The following is a 19,701-nucleotide window of genomic DNA, read 5'->3' on the forward strand; positions in this document are numbered from 1 at the left end:
TGTTAATAAAACTGTTAAAAAATAAATAAAAGGGTTATAGTCTTGGAAATCCACAGGGGCAGCTCTACCCTGTCCTATCCGGTCACTGTGAGTTGGAATCATCTCAGTGGCAGTGAGTTTGGTTTTTTAGTAGAAGAGGGGGGCCCGGGGGGGGGGAGTGGTTAGAATAGCCATTTTAAGGTAGAATAGCAATGACAACAAAACCCAAACCCGTTGTGCTCTGGAATCCATTCCAACTCCTGTTCGCATCAGCTCCATGTTACATCTGCACAAAAGCTGCCCTGCTGGACTTTGCGTCTGTGGATCTTCTGGGTGGGTTTGGACCAGCCAGCTGTAGGTTGGCATTTGCTGATGGACCAGAAGCTCCTTGTACTCCTAAGGGACTCCTTTTTCAGAAGATATCCCGTTCAGGGGAGACGATGCATGCTCCAGGGGTCATAGCAGTGTCCCACGTTGGCTCCCATGGAAGAGTGCCCTCCCTCAGCTAAGTTAACATCCAGCACAGTAAAACTGAGATATGGGCAAGTAGGAGTCAGGAGTCCTGGCATGATGGATAACACCTTGGGCTGCTGACGACAGAGTCAGCAGTTCAAACCCGGTAGCCAGTCCCAGGAGACAGATGATGAGGCATTATGCTCCTGTAAAGATCTCATCTTGGAATCCCAAAGGGACAGTTCTGCCTTGTCCTGTAAGGTCACAGTGAGGTGGCATCAGCTGCACGGTCACAAGAATTTAGCAAGCCTCAATTGCTCCAAAAAGACTATGTGCTACTTTATGTTTGTAACACATTATCAAGAACTTTGAGCACTTCAATAGAAAGTAGCAAAATAGTGAAATCATGAAAAGTCCAAACACATTTAAAATATAGGTGCAAATATTCAATTGTAGGCAATAAGAAGAAACCTTTTTTTGTTCTAGTCAAGTGCAAGTTCTGCAGTTTTGTTTTTATTTATTTGCTCGCTTGATTGGTTGATTGGCAAAACCCCTGGCAGAAGCATAATTGATCAAATTACAGAAGAGCCAGGTTATATGTTTGCTGAAAGAGCTACATAAATGGCTTTTTCTTTCTTTCTTTTTTTTTTTTTTGCATTACCGGTGCTTCCTAGTTTTGTTGTGCCTGATATTAACTCCGGGGAGATGAAGGTATTCTTTTATTGAAGCAAACATGGAAAATTGCGCTGGACCCTTGGAGCATGGAACATCTCCCCTGGAAGGAGTGAAGTTCACGTGCAGGGCAAATTCAGACTTTATTGGGGTTACTGCCAGCCTCTCGATGGTCAAAGCAGAAACTGTCGTGTACATCTAAACTGCTCTGCCCTGAGAAGGGCACGTGGTTGCATCTGCAGGGCTCCATTCAGAACGGTCAGCAGGCATTCATGCCGTCGCTGATGAATCCTCCCACCTCGAGGCGAACTCCGCCCCAGATTGATGTTTTCCACTTCACTGCCACTCGGCTCGCAATTACTGGGTCATTAATATCATTGCATGCAATTAGTGACAGGAGAATGAGCAAAAGCTGGTGGGTTGAGCCCACCTCTGCATAGGAAGGTTTTACCCTCACCCGTTCTTCTCTAGACGAATTCCATATCAGTACAAAGATATTTTAATGATTAAAGCTGTTAAACAAACAAACAAAAATCTTCAGGTGGGGGCCCAGGAATCACATTATATACTAGAAAGAATTCATTCACGTTTTTGTTAAAAACGATCCCACCCTCTTAAAGAGAGCTGCTTTTGTCTTGAAACTATATCATTATTTTTCATTTCATTTTTTATGGTAGGTTTCAGTCGGTACTGTTGCAGTGGTCATCTGACCACCCATTTTTAAAACACAATTCCTCTTTCTTAGTTATTAAGACTGAGTCACATGCAAAGGTAATTTTTCTTTTTCTGTACTGTCATATTCACACTGTATTAACTCTGTCTGGATTGTGGTGGCAATAAGAAAAATGCCCTTAAAGCCTTCTAGATGAAAAACTTACTTATGAAATCATGGTGAAAAATTTTTTTCTACCTAATGAGAGCGTCTACCATTATAAATCATCGTAACTTTTAGCAATAAATTCTTAGATTTATAAAGGGGTGTTTTTCTTCAACGGAATTCATTAAAAATGAGGACACCACAGTGTTGCAGGCAATATTTTGAGAGGAAATAAAGTAAACCACTCCATAAATAATCTCATATATTTAAGCATGTTTGTAGTGGGAATCGAGACAGGTAATTTATTGCCAGCTCTGTTGTTTGATCTTTCTCAGGAAAATGCCAGTGTACTGAATTGAGCCTGGAGAGGGTATGCCTTTCCTGCCGATATACTCCCCACACAGGCAAGTGGGAGTATATGAGTCACGTGTGCGTGTACGAGTGCACGTCTGTGCACACACCGCACTTCTACAGTTGGATGCACCACTCCCTCCCTCTCCCATTGTTTTGACTGGTTTTGCATAAAAACAAACCAAAATAAAAAACCCCAAATTTGATGCCCCACAGTCAAATTCTGACTCATGGCCACCCCATAGTTACATGGAATGATTCAAGGGGTTTTCCTGGCTGTATGTTGTCAGAAGCAGGCCTTTCTTCTGCTGCTTGATGGGTTCAAACTGTATACTAGTGGTCCAGTACAAGCAGCCTGCTCCACCCAGGGGCCTCTCTGCTTGTATGTAATCAGTCACTTTTCTCAATGATTACTGTAGCTCTTAGCATCTCTATTGGTCATCACTTAATCTTGATAACCAATATTGTTTTCAAGGTTTCAACATTTATATACATAAGCTATGAAAAGGCTCTTACATTGCAGATGTCATATGTTACGTAAGTATGTTACTTTATACTGTTAGGATATATTCTCTCTATGGATTGACCTCCTTCAATGCCCAAGTCTCATCTGTTATGTTGCTACATTCTAACCTGTTCTACGTAGCATCCTCCTTCTCTTGCCAAGTGAAAGTGGCAAAGTAGTAAATGCCATCAAATTCTTTGACAAACAAACAGAATTAGCTTACTGAACTGCTTCAGGGTTGGGACATTTAAAAACAAAAATAAAGAAAAAAAGCACGCAACTCATCTTCTCATCTCTGATGAAATTGAAGGAATAAGATCATAGCACTTTGTTCAGGAGCCTTCATTTTTAATTGATACAGTGACATTTTAAAAAATAATTTTATTGAGGGCTCATACAACTCATCATAATCCATACATACATCATTGTGTCAAGCTCATTTGTACATTCATTGCCATCATCATTCTTAAAACATTTGCTTTCTGCTTGAGCCCTTGGTATCAATCAGCTCCTCATTTGTTCTCCCTCCCTCCCTGCTGCCCCCTCCCTCCTGAACCCTTAATAACTTATAAATTATTATTATTTTGTCATTTCTTACCCATTCCCTTCACCCACTTTTCTGTTGTCCATCCCCCAGGGAGGAGGTTATATGTAGATCCTTGTAATCGGTTCCCCCTTTCTACTCCACCTTCCCTCTACCCTCCCGGTATCACCATTTTCACCACTGGTCCTGAGGGGTTAATCTGTCCTGGATTCCCTATGTTTACTGTTCCTATCTGTACCAGTGTACATTCCCTAGTCTAGCCAGATTTGAAAGGTAGAATTGGGATCATGATAGTGGGGGGAGGGGAGCATTTAGGAACTAGAGGAAAGTTGTATGTTTCATTGTTACTACACTGTACCCTGACTGCCTTGTCTCTTCCCCATGACCCTCTGTATGGGGGTGTCCAGTTGCCTATAGATGGGCTTTGGGTCCCCAATCAGCACTCCTCCTTATTCACAATGATTTTATTTTTGTTTTTTGTTTACTGGTACTTGATCCCTTTGACACCTCATGATCACACAGGCTAGTGGGCTTTGTTGCTTCTGAGCTAGATGGCCGCTTGTTTACCTTCAAGGCTTTAAGACCCCAGACGCTAGACTTTTTGATAGCTGGGCACCATCAGCTTTCTCAACCGCATTTGCTTATGCACCCATTTGTCTTGAGTGATTGTATTGGGAAGGTGAACACACAATGATATGATTTTTGTTTTTTGATGCCTGATAACTGATCCCTTTGGCACCTCATGATCACACAGGCTGGTGTGCTTCCTCCATGTGGGCTTTGTTGCTTCTGAGCTAGATGGCCGCTTGTTTACCTTCAAGTCTTTAAGACCTTCCTCTATATCTTTTGATAGCCGGGCTCCATTAGCTTTCTTCACCACATTTGCTTATGTACCTGCTTTGTCTTCAATGATTGTATCAGGAAGGTGAGCATCATAGAATGCCAGTTTAATAGAGCAAAGTATAAGATTTTAGTGCTAGAAAAAAGAAGGATGGACTAAATTGTAGCTCTTTTTTTGGAATTCACCCTACCCCCCAAAAAAAATCAATCTGTATAGTAAAGAAGCTAATTAATTGGGTTGCAAATAAGTCAGTGAAGCTATGCCAGTTACTACTTCTCATTGAATGATCTACTGCTTTAAACCTCCCCAATGCAATCATAGCAAGTTGGTTTTATTCAAGATAATTTTGACATCATTCCCGACCACTGTTTCCTTTGCATGTGAAATTCACTCATCCTGTATCACAGTTATTCTTTATTTAGTGTTTTAGAGGAGAGCATAATTTATTCCCTACCCCACCCCCAAAAGTATAAGTTGTCAGTGAAGGCAAGCTCATCAAGTTGAGTGATTATTTTTTTAAAGGGGGGGGTGCGGTGTTTGATGGGTATATATTTCCTTTTCAAAATAATATTCTTTGTATTCAAATGGGTCCTTTTAAAGAATTATTTGAGAACATTTTGGCTCTGGAGTCAGGCAGATTGTGAGACTGTGTGATGAAATTCTATGTAAATTAAAGTAAAGTGTGACCTTTTGTGATATATTGGAGCCAAACAAACATAGCCAGGCCCTTAAAAAGTCACAAGGAGGTATAGTCCTCATCTTTCACTATAAATCCACAGAGAAAAACACATAAAAAGAAATTGAAGGAACTGATTTTTTTCCTCCTTGTTTCTTTTGGCACATTTTATCAGTGTTTCTGTTTCACAAGTATTTATTAATCAGCTCTAAAGCAAAAGGTATTCATATTTGGCACACATTGGACATTAGCATTTATGAGCTTAGAACTTTTCTCCTGTTAGTGTCTTGAAGATAACCATGATATCCAGTTCATTTACTCTACATTAATTTGAGTTCTGGAAATTGGATCCATGTTTTTGTAGTACGCACTTGGAGTTTGCATCATATATTTTGCATTTCAGTCGATGTCAGGGAGTTAAGTAGCTTGATCTTGGCTCCCGGGACCCTCTCTGTTCACATTAATTACATTTTCATCAGCCTACTTGCTTTTAATAACTTACATACCTTATTTCATTTTTCCCTTTCTTTTTGAGAAGAAAGGGAACACCCCAAAATTTGATAGCTCTTGTAATGGAAAACTGTAACCTAGTTTTGTGGTTCCTAGTTATTTTAATGTCATGCATTAATTGCTTAGGTTTTCTCTTGATTGTGTGTACTGCCCCCTCCCCCCCAAATTCCTCAGTTTGCGAGAAAACAGGGTTCTAGTGCTGGATTTGTTTTTCTCTTTGCTGGGTAGGAAGGCAGGGTGGAAGCACAGATTGGCAGAGCTAACATATAATAATCCCGGTGAAAGAATAACACATGCAGAAGATGATGTTGATAGAGAAGCATATTAAAATGTCATTTGCTTCACAATCAAATACAAGTGAATTATGTCAAGTATAGCTCTCTATTCTTAACGAGAAAAGTTTTTATTCTTACTAGGAAACTGAACTCTATGCCTCTTCTGACTCTGGGTGCTTGCTATCTTCGTGTTGGACGTGCTTTGAAGGAGTGGAAGTAACTGCTTCCAGCCCCCTCACCAGTGTGCTCACCCCATCCTGGCCCCGTCCCAGTTAGTTGAGATGTCTAAGTCTTGTGGCACATCCTCCACAGTACGAGCATGCCTTGAATGCCCCATTCTTGCCTCCCAAACCTCACACATCTTCATAGAGCTCCTCATTGTCCATAGCACATTTTCAGTGCTGCCCTTATTCCTGATCTCTGTGAATGAGACCCATATGTCGGCACAAACCCAGCAACTTAATTCTCCCTCTGATTAGCACAACGTTACCAATGTGAGGAAGGCGAAATAGCCAAGATCCAACGCAAGCACTTTAGCCACCCAGGGAGCAGAGTAATAACAATCAAATGAAGACATGTTAAAATGGAATATTACTTCCTCTCCATGGGGACTGTGGAAAGCACAGAGCCCAGAAACATTCTTGTCCCCTCTGTGTCTTTTACTCAGTGATCTCTCTCTCTCTCTCTCCTCTCTTCTCTCTCTCTTTCTCTCTCCCCTTACTGTGATAACCAGTATACTCTTCCCAGTGAGTAAAGGAGACCTGCTGAGAAGTTTGAACACAAATAGATGAAAAACCTCAGCTGTTGGCTGTGTAGTTTTCGGCTGTGCTAAAGAACTTTGAGGCGATGTGAATACAGGGTTGGTTGTTTTCCTCTATTTTGCTGAGCAATGATCTCCACTCCCTGGAAATCAGGCCCTGTGGGAGGGGACATAACAGTGATTTCAGTCTGCTCAGTACATGCAATTAGATCCCGAAGCAAAAGCTTTTAAAAGCAGGCTATAAAATGCCCATGTATCTCTATTAAACCTATTTTCCAACTAGAGGGAGAAACTTTTCTAGTAATTTTTAATTTTATTAAGTCTATTTTTCTCCAGGCCAAGAGAGGAAAAATCTCAGGGCACTAAAAGCTTACGTATAACAATGTTATACATATACTTTTTCCCCCTTCTCTCTCTAAATGATTAAATGCAATTTCATCCGTTCAGCAATACTAGGCTGGTGGCTGCATTAGATAATGCTGCTAGAGAGGTACAAAGAAGAAGCCAAGAATAATGAGGTACCAATTTAGTTTCATTCTTTTTCGACGTTCAAAATTCTTAATACATTCTAACACAACAATAAAAATAATAATTGCAAGATTGTCTCCTGGAAAGGAAGTAGATTTTATTCCCAAGCATTAGCCATGTCTTATTGTTCAAAATCCGCTGCTAAGCCTGAGGTGGTGGCTGTTGCTGCAGGAATCCGAATGTTAATCTTGGGGTTTCCTGGGGGAGCTCACCGCCAGGGAGGTGGCACTCCCCCAACCCTCACTTCCCCGGAAGAGCACTTTGACTGTGCAAAAAATTGCTCCTGGCTGGAGGGGCCTCTGGACTAAGAATGACACCCCCTGATGAGTGTGTAGTAGCACGAGAGACATCAGAGTGACTGTAATTTTCTCCATGGGACCAAGTATAAACCTGAGTTGAAAGCATTCAGAATTATTTTATACTCGCTGTAAAGTTCACCGCCTGAAGCTTCCAGTGAGACAGATTCCTTAAAATGGGATGTTCTGTGGCAACTCCAGTCGTTCCTAATTTAAGACAGACCTGGTAGTTCATGTGAACAGTATTTTATTTTTAAATCATCTTATTGGGAGCTCATACAGCTCTTACCACAATCCATCCATCCATTGTGTCAAGCACATTTTGTACATTTGTCGCCATAATCATTTTAAAAACATTTTCTTTCTATGTGAGCCCTTAGTATCAGTGTCTTGGTTTTTTTTCCCCCTCCCAACCCCTGTCCTCCCTCCCTCCCTCATGAAGCCTTGATAATTTTTATATGTTTTATTAGGAGCTCATATAACTCTTATCACCATCCATCCATACATAAATTGTGTAAAGCACATTTGTACATCCATTGCCCTCATTGTTCTCAAAACATTTGCTCCCCACCTAAGCCCTTGGCTTCAGCTCCTCATTTCTCCCTCCCTCCCCATTTCCCACTACCTTATGAACCCAGATAATTTATAATTTATCATTTTGTCATATCTTACCCTGTCCAACGTCTCCCCTCACCCACTCTTCTGTTGTCCGTCCCCTGGGGAGGAGGTCACATGTAGCTCCTCGTAATTGGTTCCCCCTTTCCAACCCACCCTCCCAATATTGCCACTCACATCGAACCCTTGATAATTTATATTTAAAAATTTTTCATATCTTAAATTGACAAATGTCTCCCTCATGTGAACAGTATTTTTTAAAGGGTAGCCCCTTTAAACAGCCAGCCGAGTGGCGGGATACTTTGTTAACAAAATGTAGTAATTCATTTTCTGCCCCTGGGTAGTCTTCATAAGTTACTCTTTGAGTTAAGGGAGAGAAAGCAAGACTAGAAAGTAGCAAAAGTAAACAAAAACTGCTACTCAACTTGCTGCCTCCTCCTACCCCCATTCATCAGCCCTCTCCTCTAAACGAGCAATGCCCTGGACTTCACAAGAACTCCAGAAACTGCATCATCTAGAGATGTCCCTTTATGCAACTCCAGTGCTTGAAGACTCGCCTTACCAAGGAATAAAACAAGTTTCCACTGTTAACAGATGCAAACCAGTATTTCTGGCAACTCTCCCTTCTACTGTGTCCTGGACTGCAGTTGTTAAATTGTAGATTGCAACTTAATCTGAGCATTTCAGAGTTCTTTATATTTGGGGATTGCTCTGGCCTCATTTTGGGCAAACCTTGGGGGTGGGGTGGGGTCCGCACACAGGTGTTGATAGAAAAGGAAATTGACCTGTAAATTGTAAAGATTTTTTTTTTAAGTCACTGAAATGATGTGCCCTCTTGGGATACCTGGAATGACCAAGTAGCAGTGGTGCTGCCAGTAATCTCAAGCCAGAATCGTTGATTTTGTTTTCCCTCCAAGATAAACAAATCTCTATGCTGCATTTTCTTTCTGTACATCATTCTGTACAGAACTTAGTTTTTATCCTTTATCTGCTTTACATTAAGTTTGTAGCAGGGCAAAGTCAGAAATTTAACTTGGAGTTTTGGAGCAATTATGCATGGGGGGGCATTATGTGTCTGTGAACTTGAAAACATCGCGGATCAAGTTAACTAAATACGTGAAACCATCAGCTGAATAAAGACATGTGTTTTACACATTTTCTATACAAAGAAATACTAGTTTAAAGGGAAGATTGAATTTAAAATCTCAAAACAATCATTAAAGATTATAGCACCGCTCTGAAATTGTTGCGAAAGAGGATCGTCTCTGAGGAACCAATACTGAGGGAAGGATACTCTAGAATTTAGGCAGATCTTTCGAGGGAAATAAAAATGAGGAGATGGGAAAATTAATTTAGAGTCACAGAAACATGCTATGTTTGTAGGAATGTATTTTGTCTGCCAATCAGGCTATAACAGTGTGTAATTGGGCCCGGTCTACTTTTTACCATGTGTGTGTGTGTGTGTGTGTGTGTATAGACATATATATGCATATGTGTATATGAGTACTATATAGCCATATCCACACACACAGAGGAGCTTTAAAAGTAATGAAAATTTTCTACAAGCTTATTGAAGCTCATACGTGTGTGTGTGCGCGCGCGCACATGGCAACGTAGATAAAATTTGCCTGACTTCACTTTGTGGAGCCCTGGTGACACAGGGGTTACAGTGGTTGGCTGTTAACCAAAAGGTTGGACCCACAAGCCACTCTGGAGAAAGATGGGGCAGCTCAGTGGGGCAGTTCTAGTCTTGTAGGTTCCCTGAGTCAGACTCAACTCTACAAGAGTGGGTTTGGTTTCATTTGGTCACTCACTCTTCCCTCTAGCTTTAAAAGCAAACTTTGTGATGTCCCTGGAGCCACTGGCAAGTATCCTTTCCACTCCCACATGTACAATAATAATAGTAATAATAATAATATGTAAGGTTTTAGCCCCCACATTTCAGAATTACATGGAAGGGACTTGATACTTAGAATGGGTTAAGTTTTCAATAATGTGCTTCCCGGTTCCAGTTTCCCCAGAGAAACTTGGTGTCCGCAGTTGTGAAAGAATGAGATATGATTGTGAAGTTCAAGCAAGCACTCAGATAAGCAGGGAAATATTTATGCCCACAAGGGACAGGCATTGTTTTTAAGGGAAACCGTGAAAGTAAAAGTCAATAATTCAAGAACACAAAGACAGGTAAATAAATGCCTTACTTTCTAGTTAATGTAATTATCCATGACGTGCATATTTCTATTGCAAGCACATATAGAGTTTGTGTGCTGACCCGTCACATGGAAAACAGACTGTTCCATGAAAGGAATGTCTCTCTAATGTATTCGACCACAAAGGCTCTCTTGCCCATTCGCTCTAAAAGTGCAAGGTGAATAGACAATACAATAGTACTTTGATAATTGAAGTAAAAAATGATTTGAATTGCAGAAGAATATATGAAACACTTCTGTTTCTTGCCCCTTGAACTTTAGAAGAATGAAAACGTCTAGCTCTCTTCACCTTCCCCCCTCCCTGAACTTGAACTGTAGCTTACATCCTGTTCCTTAGCAAACTGTCTGCCAGCCTAGCTTTTGAAAGCTTTCGTTGCAAAACTACTCCAGGGATTCTCAGTGCTAAACAGACACAATGAGGCTTTTGATAGCTGTTCATTATCAAAAAATACTGAAAATGACAAAAAATGGTTTTGCCCTTCCATCTGCCCCTTCCTGCTGAGGAAGAAAGAGAATTGGGTTGGTAATTATGAGACCGATCACTGCCATTGAGTCCTTTCTGACTCATAGAGACCTGTAGGAGAGCAGAGCTGCCCTTGGGAGTTTCCAAGGCTATAAACCTTCAGAGGAGCAGAAACCCTCATCTTTGTCCAGTGGAACAGCTGGTAGGTTCAAACTGCTGACCTTGCCGTTAGCAGCCCAACACATAACTCCCTACACCGCCAAGGTGCCTGTGGTCCCCAAGCCACATGGCTTATGAGACAGATGGTTGCTCAAGGCCCTTACCTTCTCTCCAGGGTGGCCACCTACCACGCAGTGGGCATGTGCAGGTGGCCATTCTCTCTCTCCAGAGTTTTCTACCCAGGGTAGATTGGTTGAGGCAATCTGAGTAATGATAACACACTCATCCTTTCTTCCCTGCAAAGAGATGGAGCAAGTTCAAATTGTGAAGGCCTGAGCTCGACCAAGGGATGGCCTGATAGTCACGCTATGCAGGACTAAGGCTGAGCAATAAGCCAAGGGAGCATGGACTCCTCCTTCACTGTTTACAGAACTTGGATGCTTGACAGAGAGCATCAAGCTAATTGTTCTTGAAACAGGAAATCTGTATTAGAGAAAGCAGGTGTTGTGTGGTGATAGCACTTTTTAAAATTACTGTATTAACTACTGTGCTCTTTTAAGCTTGACCTAAAATAGTCCATTGGTTTTTTTTGTTGGAGGGTGGGGGGCGGCGGGCGGGGGGGGAGGAGATGCTGCTCTTTTTATCTGTAGGGTAATCCTGCCTCCGTGGTTTGGGAGGGAAGGAGAGGCGAGCGTGCATCAGTGAGGTTGGAGCCAGAGGGCAGACATGCTGCACGTTGATAGTATCCATTTTTCTTTATTTCTTCCTTTCTTTTTTATTTTCGGCTTTCAGCATTCCATACGTTCAGAAACCTTGTGACTAGGGGTGAATTCTTATTTTTCTAATTGTTTTCAGACATTTCATGTTCATGTAAACTTGGCTTATTGATTTCCTGATTTTTTCTTTATTTTTTTGTTTTGTCCATTTTATTTTTAATCAGCTACATCAAATGGGTCTTTGGAGGGCCTGGATAACCAGGAGGGAGGGGTGTGCCAGACAAGAGCCATGAAGATCCTCATGAAAGTTGGACAAGGTAAAGACCACCTGCTGCCTCATGAAGCCACTGTGATCCGGTCTAGCCCCCCCAGATAGTGTGGAGCCAGTGTTGCTAAAATTCACCTTCATTCACCCTTCTCTTTAGTTTTGAAAGCAAACCCTTCAATGCACCTTGAGTCACTAGCAGATTTCTCTCAAGTCAAGGTCATAAACTTCTTTTTATTGGAGATCTCTCTCAAAGTAAAGGTCAGACAGGTAGATTGTCTATTGCCATATATTTATATTTATATATATATATATTTGGTCTTAAAAGGCAAAATATCTCTTTGGTTCAAAACTAACTAAAAGACCCAGATTGAAAGCTAAGTCTCTACCATTTTGTTCATTTCCAAATCTCAACTGCAGAAGAGTTCACTGTGTCTGTTCCCATGTAGACATCCTATTGTGCAGGAAGAATTATTCTTCTAATTAGAAATTGGCGTAGTAGTCAATCAACTTGCTCCGTTAAATTGAAATGTCATCTGCAATGCTTTGCCTGCCAAACGCAAGAATCCCTATAGTTTCCACAGATGGGCCTCCGAATCTAAACCTCTGAAGAAACTAGTATAACCATTTTGCTTTAAAAGGGAAATGATATCCGTGTATTTCACAGTACTTTGCATAAAGAAGCTTATGTTCATTGCTATTCGTGCCTCTTGAGATAGAGATCCAGCTCATAGAGTTAAAATCTCATCAGATGTCTGTGCTGTAATTAATCATTTCTTTTTCGTATAGATGTGAGTTCCGCTGGGTCAGCCAGGAATCATGATCCAACAAGACGGCCAGAACTGGAAGCTGGTACAAATGGAAGAAGCTCAACCACAAGTCCCTTTGTAAAGCCCAATCCAGGTATAGCAACACGGCCGGCCTGGGAGTTTGTAGGCCTGCATGCAAAGCGGTTTCTTAAGAGGTGGAACAAAGTCAAAGCGTTTTTCCAGCAGTAGGATTACCAGGTAGTTACAGAAGTACCGGTGGGTAATTTTGGCTCTCAGCTAGTTGTTATTAATCACACCCAGTAAGAACAAAATGAGTCATTCCCACGAAAGCCTTTGGTGGAATTCATCAGATGTAAGTGCCAATTGTTAGCACCACTCTCCCAGACGAAAGTTATTTTCTGTCCTTCTTTGCTTGACTGATGCTCTATCACACTGCTTCTCAGCAGCAGCTTAAAGCTGATGTTAATGTATATATAATTAATGTTCTAATCTCTCATCTAATTATAACTAATCCACAAAGAGCCTAATTGATCCTCTCCTAAGTTTTAGATAGTAACATTTTAAAATATTGCATAATGGTTTAATGGCATTTTTTCCATGTGGTTTTCACCAATTTTTTTCATATTGTCAATGGAAGATAAAATATTAAAGTGATCTTTGACAGTTTAGAAGCCGTGTAAAATTGGCTGTCATTTAACTTCATTTTCTTAACAATCTTTGAACAAACAGCTTTGTAGTTGTTGCATGCTAATGAATTTTTTATGTAGTAGTTGTGGAGAGCAGACGTCAGCAGTTTTGTATTGGGGATCTGTATGCCTGGTTGGTCGTCTTGTGAATTTAGCATCTGTAGCAATATTCCATCTCTTTCCAAGCGTCAAGGAGGGAAGTTGTTATTTCTAACTTTCAGTGACAAGATGTGTCAAATACTTGTGACAAACTGATAAATGGATAATATAATGATGCCAGGCAATTTTTCAGTGCTTAACATTTGGGTTGGCAGTCTGTTCAGTGTGAGAGTTTCTGCTGTCTTCCAAATATATTTTAAGTGTAAATCAAATAATACAAAGGAGTTATGAGTTGAACATGTTCCCAGGTCCCCATCTCTCCTTTTACGTTCTTGGGCTGTTCTGCCAGGAGGCAGGGCTTTTCTGTAGAAGGCAGGCCGTTTGAAGCTTCGGGCGAAACCACCCGTTCTAAGGCAAAGCACGGGAGCAGGGCGGCGGGACCGTTCTGGAAAGGCTGCCCCTGAGGACTGGCCACTTCTTTTTGGTCTCTCTGTGTTTCCCTCAGGCTAGTGAACAAGGGGGAAGCGATGAGGCGAGATCCCAGCCTGGCTGTCACAGGGAGTCTGTGCTGTTATGGATGATGGTGTAGAAAAAGGAAACGATGTGGCTTGGGAGCCCCATAAAAGTCAGACCTCGCAGAGCCAACATCTCGTTTCATCTGAATTGCTGACTGCCGCTGTTTGCACTTAGCGATTAAAGAGGGTATTAAGGGTTGTCAAAGTTTAGCTGCCAGTCAAATCTCTGATCCTGCTTAGTTTTCACATTCTTACAGGTCCTAGAAATAAGCCTGTCAGCACTCGGGACAACGCTGATTTTTCTCTGGTTCTGTTCCTCTTGACTCTGCAGGTTCTAGCACGGACGGCAACAGTGCCGGACATTCTGGTAACAATATCCTTGGTTCCGAAGTGGCCTTATTCGCAGGGATTGCTTCAGGATGCATCATCTTCATCGTCATCATCATCACTCTGGTAGTTCTTCTCTTGAAGTACCGGAGAAGACACCGGAAGCACTCGCCGCAGCACACGACCATGCTGTCGCTCAGCACGTTAGCCACGCCGAAGCGCAGTGGCAACAACAACGGCTCTGAGCCCAGTGACATTATCATCCCATTAAGGACTGCAGACAGTGTCTTCTGCCCCCACTATGAGAAAGTCAGCGGGGATTATGGGCACCCCGTGTACATCGTCCAAGAGATGCCCCCTCAGAGCCCAGCAAACATTTACTACAAGGTCTGAAAGGACCCTGGCCGTACCTTCGCTTTCCCCGAGGGGACTTCCTGTGCCGATGCTTCCAGTTGGGGCTTGATGACACCTTGTGCTCTGGAAGTGACTGAAGCACAGTGGGCGAGAGGGAGCGCTCCTTCTCGGAAGAGCCTTGTTGAGTTGGACAGTTTACCTAGTCTGTAGAATTCCAGCCTTGGTGGGTGGAGCTGCTCACCGAACGCTGGGAGACTGTGTGTAGAGAAGATACCCATTCGGATCGCTGTACTCTTGTTACGTGTCTCCTCCTCTAAGCCATGTGCTGCAGTAATTTCAGGCATACCCAAAGCCAAGGGAAGACAGAGTGGTTTGTGGCCAGGAGCGCTGAGAGCATCCTGGGAAAGGCGCCCCAGGAGGCCACACTTGGAAATGCAGTCTTCGGCCGCCTCCGTGCCTCTCTCGGTGCATACTGGACTTGTCACCCAGACCTCTGGCTAAGTAAGGCTTTCAAGATCTCTAGCTTTTAGTCCATCACTGTTACACTCCTTCAGTTACCCAGGGCTCTGCCGTCCTCCACGTGAGATTCCCTTTCACTCTCCATCCCGCCTCACTAATGGAACATTAATGCGTGGCGTGCTCTACTCTATCCATTTGCAACCTGAATGGTAGTCCATTTACAGAGATTGTGTTTGCTAATAAGGAGCCTTCCAGCCAGAAGCTAGGCTGTCAGCCGAGAAAGACGAGGCGTTCGTGGATGGGGGTGGGCGGGGGAAAGGGCTGACTCCAAGGGCAGTTTACCCACTGCTGCCTCTGAAACGGAAAAGTTGGCGAGAAGGAAACAGAAACCCTTAGGTAGTGCAGCACTTTGGTTTGGCTGAGATCAAAGAGGCAGGGAGGGGAGACACAGCAACACATGCAGTGGACTGAGGTGCATTGAAGGAATTCACCATATCAAATAGCAGTGGCGGAGAAACAATAGTACCTCTTGGTTGGTCTGGGAGAACAAAAGGGGTATTGTTGGTCCAGGAACAGGCTTGGAGGGAAGAGAGACAGTAGGCCGCTGGTGATCAATTGGGGCAGGACTGTTGTGGTACTGGCAATAAGAGCTACAGCCCTGACGCTGTAGGAAAGTCAGTCTGCTTTGGAGGATGTTTTAAGCAGACTCAGCTGCTATACTTATCACATGTTATTAAACACAGGGAAAGCATTTAGGAGACTAGCAGAGAGCCAAATCTGACCTAGGAGTTGAAAAGCCAAAGGTCAAACAGGCTGTAATTCCATCATCATTGACGTGATTAAAGATTTCTCATATATAAAAGGTAGGTCTGATTCCCCCCCCCAGCCCCCTCAACACACCCCCCCTAACTCCCTGAGCCTCCCCTATGGAGCCTTTATGACACTTTGGTTTATGGCGGTGCTGCCCGGGTTGGGAGGGGTGCGGGATCGGTACTGTGCCTGAGGCCGCAGCTCCCTGGTGCTCTGTTCAAAGTAAAGCACATATGGCAAACCTCTTAGAGTCCTTAAGACTGAAATGAACGATGATGTGGAGGGGGAGAAGGAAGATAGGACGTATTTATAATAGGTAGCTAGAACACAAGGGATATCAAATGAAAGATTTTTTACTAATATATATTTGAAGATTGCACAGAGTACACACCAGAAGATGTGAAAGTCATTTGTGGCGATGAAGCATCCCTACTGTCAGTGCTTAAAAAGAAAAGGAAAAAAACTGGACAGCTACTTCTGGGAAAAACAACATGACTCCAAAAGTAACAATCATGAGAGCAAATTCAGAAAACAACAGTCCTCGGAAGGCATCGCACATAACCGCAGACTAGGAAAGACAAGCCCCCAAATCCCAGGAAATCAATGTTACTGCACCACGTGTTCAACAACGACAAGATGTCCCAGCGTTTATTGTCCGTGTTGTGTTGTCCCTTGCCTTAGGGGCTGAAGGGGTCAGTAGAATCCAGCAGGTGACAGCGGGGAGGTTTCGCTTGGAAGTTTAGTTTTCGCTCCCTCCTCCTTTCTCCTCCCCTCTCACTCCCTCTTTTCTGGAAAAAAAAAAAAAAAAAAGAAAAAAACCCACAGGAAACCTACTTTTTATGTGCTATGCAAAATAGACATCTTTAACATAGTCCTGTTACTATGGTAACACTTTGCTTTCTGAATTGGGAGAGGGAAAAAAAAGTTGCAACAGCATTTTCAGGTTCTCAGACCTCCAGTGAGTACCTGCAAAAACGAGTTGTCACAGAAATGATTATTCTCCATTTCCTGAACCTGAAAATGATGTTGGTCCAAAGTGTGTGCACGCGTGCGTATGAGTGGGTGTGTGGTATGCATGTGTACATATATGTATAATATATATCTCCAATATATATTATATATATATCCCATTTCTGTGGAGAGTTGCCATGGTAACCTGCCACCGTACGTATGTAATTCTTTCCATCACCCGAACCTCTCCTTTATGTACATTCATACAAGAGTTGCTTGTAAGCCATCCTACATTTAGGATGGGGCGAGGGGCGAGAAGGGGGAAACGTGGGAACGAGCTGAGTCTGATTTTAATGAATCAAATGTATGTATCATCGGTTGGCTACATTTTGGTTATATACTAAACTGTGAAAACTCAGATGAATTGATAAAGAGTTACCTGCAACCAATTGAGAAGTGTACTGTGTGTCTGTTTTGTGTCTGGTGCAGAATATGACAATCTACCAACTGTCCCTTTGTTTGAAGTTGGTTCAGCTTTAGAAAGTTACTGTAAATGCCTTGCTTGTGTTATCATCCCTGGTCACCTGACTTTGGAATTTGCACCATCGTGTTCAAGTGAAGATGCTGTAAATAGGTTCAGATTTTACTGTATATGGATTTGGGGTGTTACAGTAGCCTTATTCACCTTTTTAATAAAAAACACACATGAAAACAAGACAGAAATGGCTTTTCTTACCCAGATTGTGTACATAGAGCAATGTTGGTTTTTTATAAAGTCTAAGCGAGATGTTTTGTATAAAATCTGAATTTTGCAATGTATTTAGCTACAGCTTGTGTAAAGACAGTGCCATTCCCCTTTGCACTGTAATGAGGAAACAAAATGGTATAAAAGGTTGCCAAATCGCTGCATATTTGTGCCGTAATTATGTACCAGGAATATTTATTTAAAATTTCTTTGTCCAATTTGTAAGTAACACAGTATTACGCTTGAGTTATAAATATTTTTTCTTTCTTTGTTTTATTTTGATAGCCTGTCATAGGTTTTAAATCTGCTTTAGTTCCACATTGCAGTTAGCCCCCTCCCCCCAAATGAAATTCGTGAAGTCACATTCCACGTCTGTTTCAAACTGAATTTGTTCTTAAAAAAATAAAATATTTTTTTCCTATGGAAAAAGTTGCCTTCCAAGTATTTTCCTTTCTACCTTTTTTTCCTTTGCACTTTTCTTTTTCTTTTCTTTTTCTTTTGTTATTTTGATTTGTCCTCTGCTCTCGCTCCATACTTGCGTTGCCCAGAGACTTCTGTCCAGAGATATTTGTGCGCACACATTTTTTAAAATTAGAACATGCACAAATGTGAATATTTGTTCTGGTAAGAGACACTGACCCATTAAAAACCCATTACCGTCCAGTCGATTCGGCTCCACTATCGATTCTGTAGGATAGAGTAAAGCAGACCCGAGGGGCTTCCCAAGGCGGGGCGGACTGCTGCAGCCTTCTGCGGAGCCGCTGACCAGGCCGAAGCCCCGCCCTGCCAGTCAGCAGCCTTGTACTTAAACACCGTACCATCCGCGGTCCTGTATGAATCCATTAAAAAAACAAACTCACTGCCATCGCATCAACTCATCGTGACCCTGTAGGACGGTAGAACTGCCCCTCTGAGTTTCTGAGACTGACTCTTTACTCTGAGAGCCGCTGGTGGTTTTGAACCACTGACTTTGCAGTCAGCCCAATGTGTAACCACTACACCATCAGGACTCCTTATGAAACTATGGGCACCCTCATAAAATGGAATCACAGTGCTCCATACTTTACAATCAAGTTTTATAAAATCTTAATCATCCCGAAAGGGGAAATGTGTCCATTTCCACCTGCACTGACCAGCGACGAAGTAGACTGTGACAGGAGAAAAGAAAACAGCCTTTTGCTTTTTTCAACAATCCCAAATTGATGTACTTTCTATTCAAGCAAAACTTCCCGGAGAAATGGGGGCGGGGTGGGGGGGGGGAGGTCAAGGTTCTTTGTAAAAAAATTTTTTTTAATATTGATGAAAGCACATTTTTGCAGTACTAGATTAATAAAACCAGCCAAAGGGCCACAGTGAGTTTGGCCACGTTCCCTGCTCTGATTCCAGGAAAGACCACCACACTCGGGGAGGGTGCTTCATCCTGACATCCAGTGTCTTAGCTGCCTCCCCGAGCCTTTGTGGTGTGAAGTCAGTCGGCATTCCTGAGAGAGCTGGGTAGACAGCAGCGAGAGCCTCTTCCACTTGCCCAAAGGCCACGCCTTTAGGAAATGGAAGAATATTTCAAAATGCCCTGGAGATGCTGATGAATAATGGCTGCTTTATCAAGCAAAGATTTTTAAAAAATAAATGTGTAACTAATACTCTTTCTCAAAAACGCATACAACTTCTCCAGAGGCTCACAATTTTAGTTGTTGCGAGAATCTTGATTTCTTCTATTCCAATAATTGACTTCACTGCCCTGCAGTTGCACATCAAGTTCAGGGGGACGATTTATAACCAAACAAGCCCTTTCATTACCAAGATCACTTCTGATTAGTCTTTGTAAAAGAAAAGAACAACAGCTAAGTATTATATTGTTCATTTAAAGATTTTTTTTCTCTTCTGGCCTCAATCATAATTTCAGTTGATCATCAACCAAATTGTTGCTCTTGGCTAAGCATTAACTGCTAACAGCATGGTTGGTGGTTCAAGCCCATTCACGTCTCCAAGTGAGAAAGACGAGACTCAGAAAACCTATGTAGGGTTGCTATCAGTTGGTGTGGACTTGATGGCAGTGGATTTTGTTTCTGCTTCCTTTGGGTCCAGCCTCAAGGTTGGTTCCCGCGGATCCGAGGTGTTTCAGAAGGCACAGCTGGTGATCTGCTTTGAAAAGTCACATCTTTGAAGAGCCTCTGAGGCAGTGGTGCTCTGTCCACATGGGTTGCCACGAGGTGGAATTGACTTCATAGCCACTGACAGAATCACTGCTGTCCATAACCAGATACATCATGTCAGTAGTTCTACTTGTTGTTGAAACCAACTCTTCCAAAACTGACTAAGCCAAGTTCGCGTAAGAGAATAAGCAATGTGTCAG

General features: G+C 42.4%; 1 protein-coding gene across 1 annotated transcript in view; it reads left to right on the plus strand.

Annotated features, from left to right (window-relative positions):
• Positions 1-17,762, plus strand: part of EFNB2 (ephrin B2) — a 56,116-nt gene extending 38,354 nt beyond the window's left edge. Inside the window, exons 3-5 of the mRNA XM_075563437.1 lie at positions 11,592-11,684; positions 12,422-12,535; positions 14,034-17,762. Of these exons, the coding sequence (XP_075419552.1) occupies positions 11,592-11,684; positions 12,422-12,535; positions 14,034-14,422 (596 nt within the window). The 3' untranslated portion in view covers positions 14,423-17,762. The remainder of the gene's footprint in view (positions 1-11,591; positions 11,685-12,421; positions 12,536-14,033) is intronic.
• The last annotated feature ends 1,939 nt before the right edge of the window (positions 17,763-19,701 follow it).

This window comes from Tenrec ecaudatus, chromosome 11 (assembly GCF_050624435.1).
Source record: "Tenrec ecaudatus isolate mTenEca1 chromosome 11, mTenEca1.hap1, whole genome shotgun sequence".
Classification (NCBI taxonomy): Eukaryota; Metazoa; Chordata; class Mammalia; order Afrosoricida; family Tenrecidae; genus Tenrec; species Tenrec ecaudatus.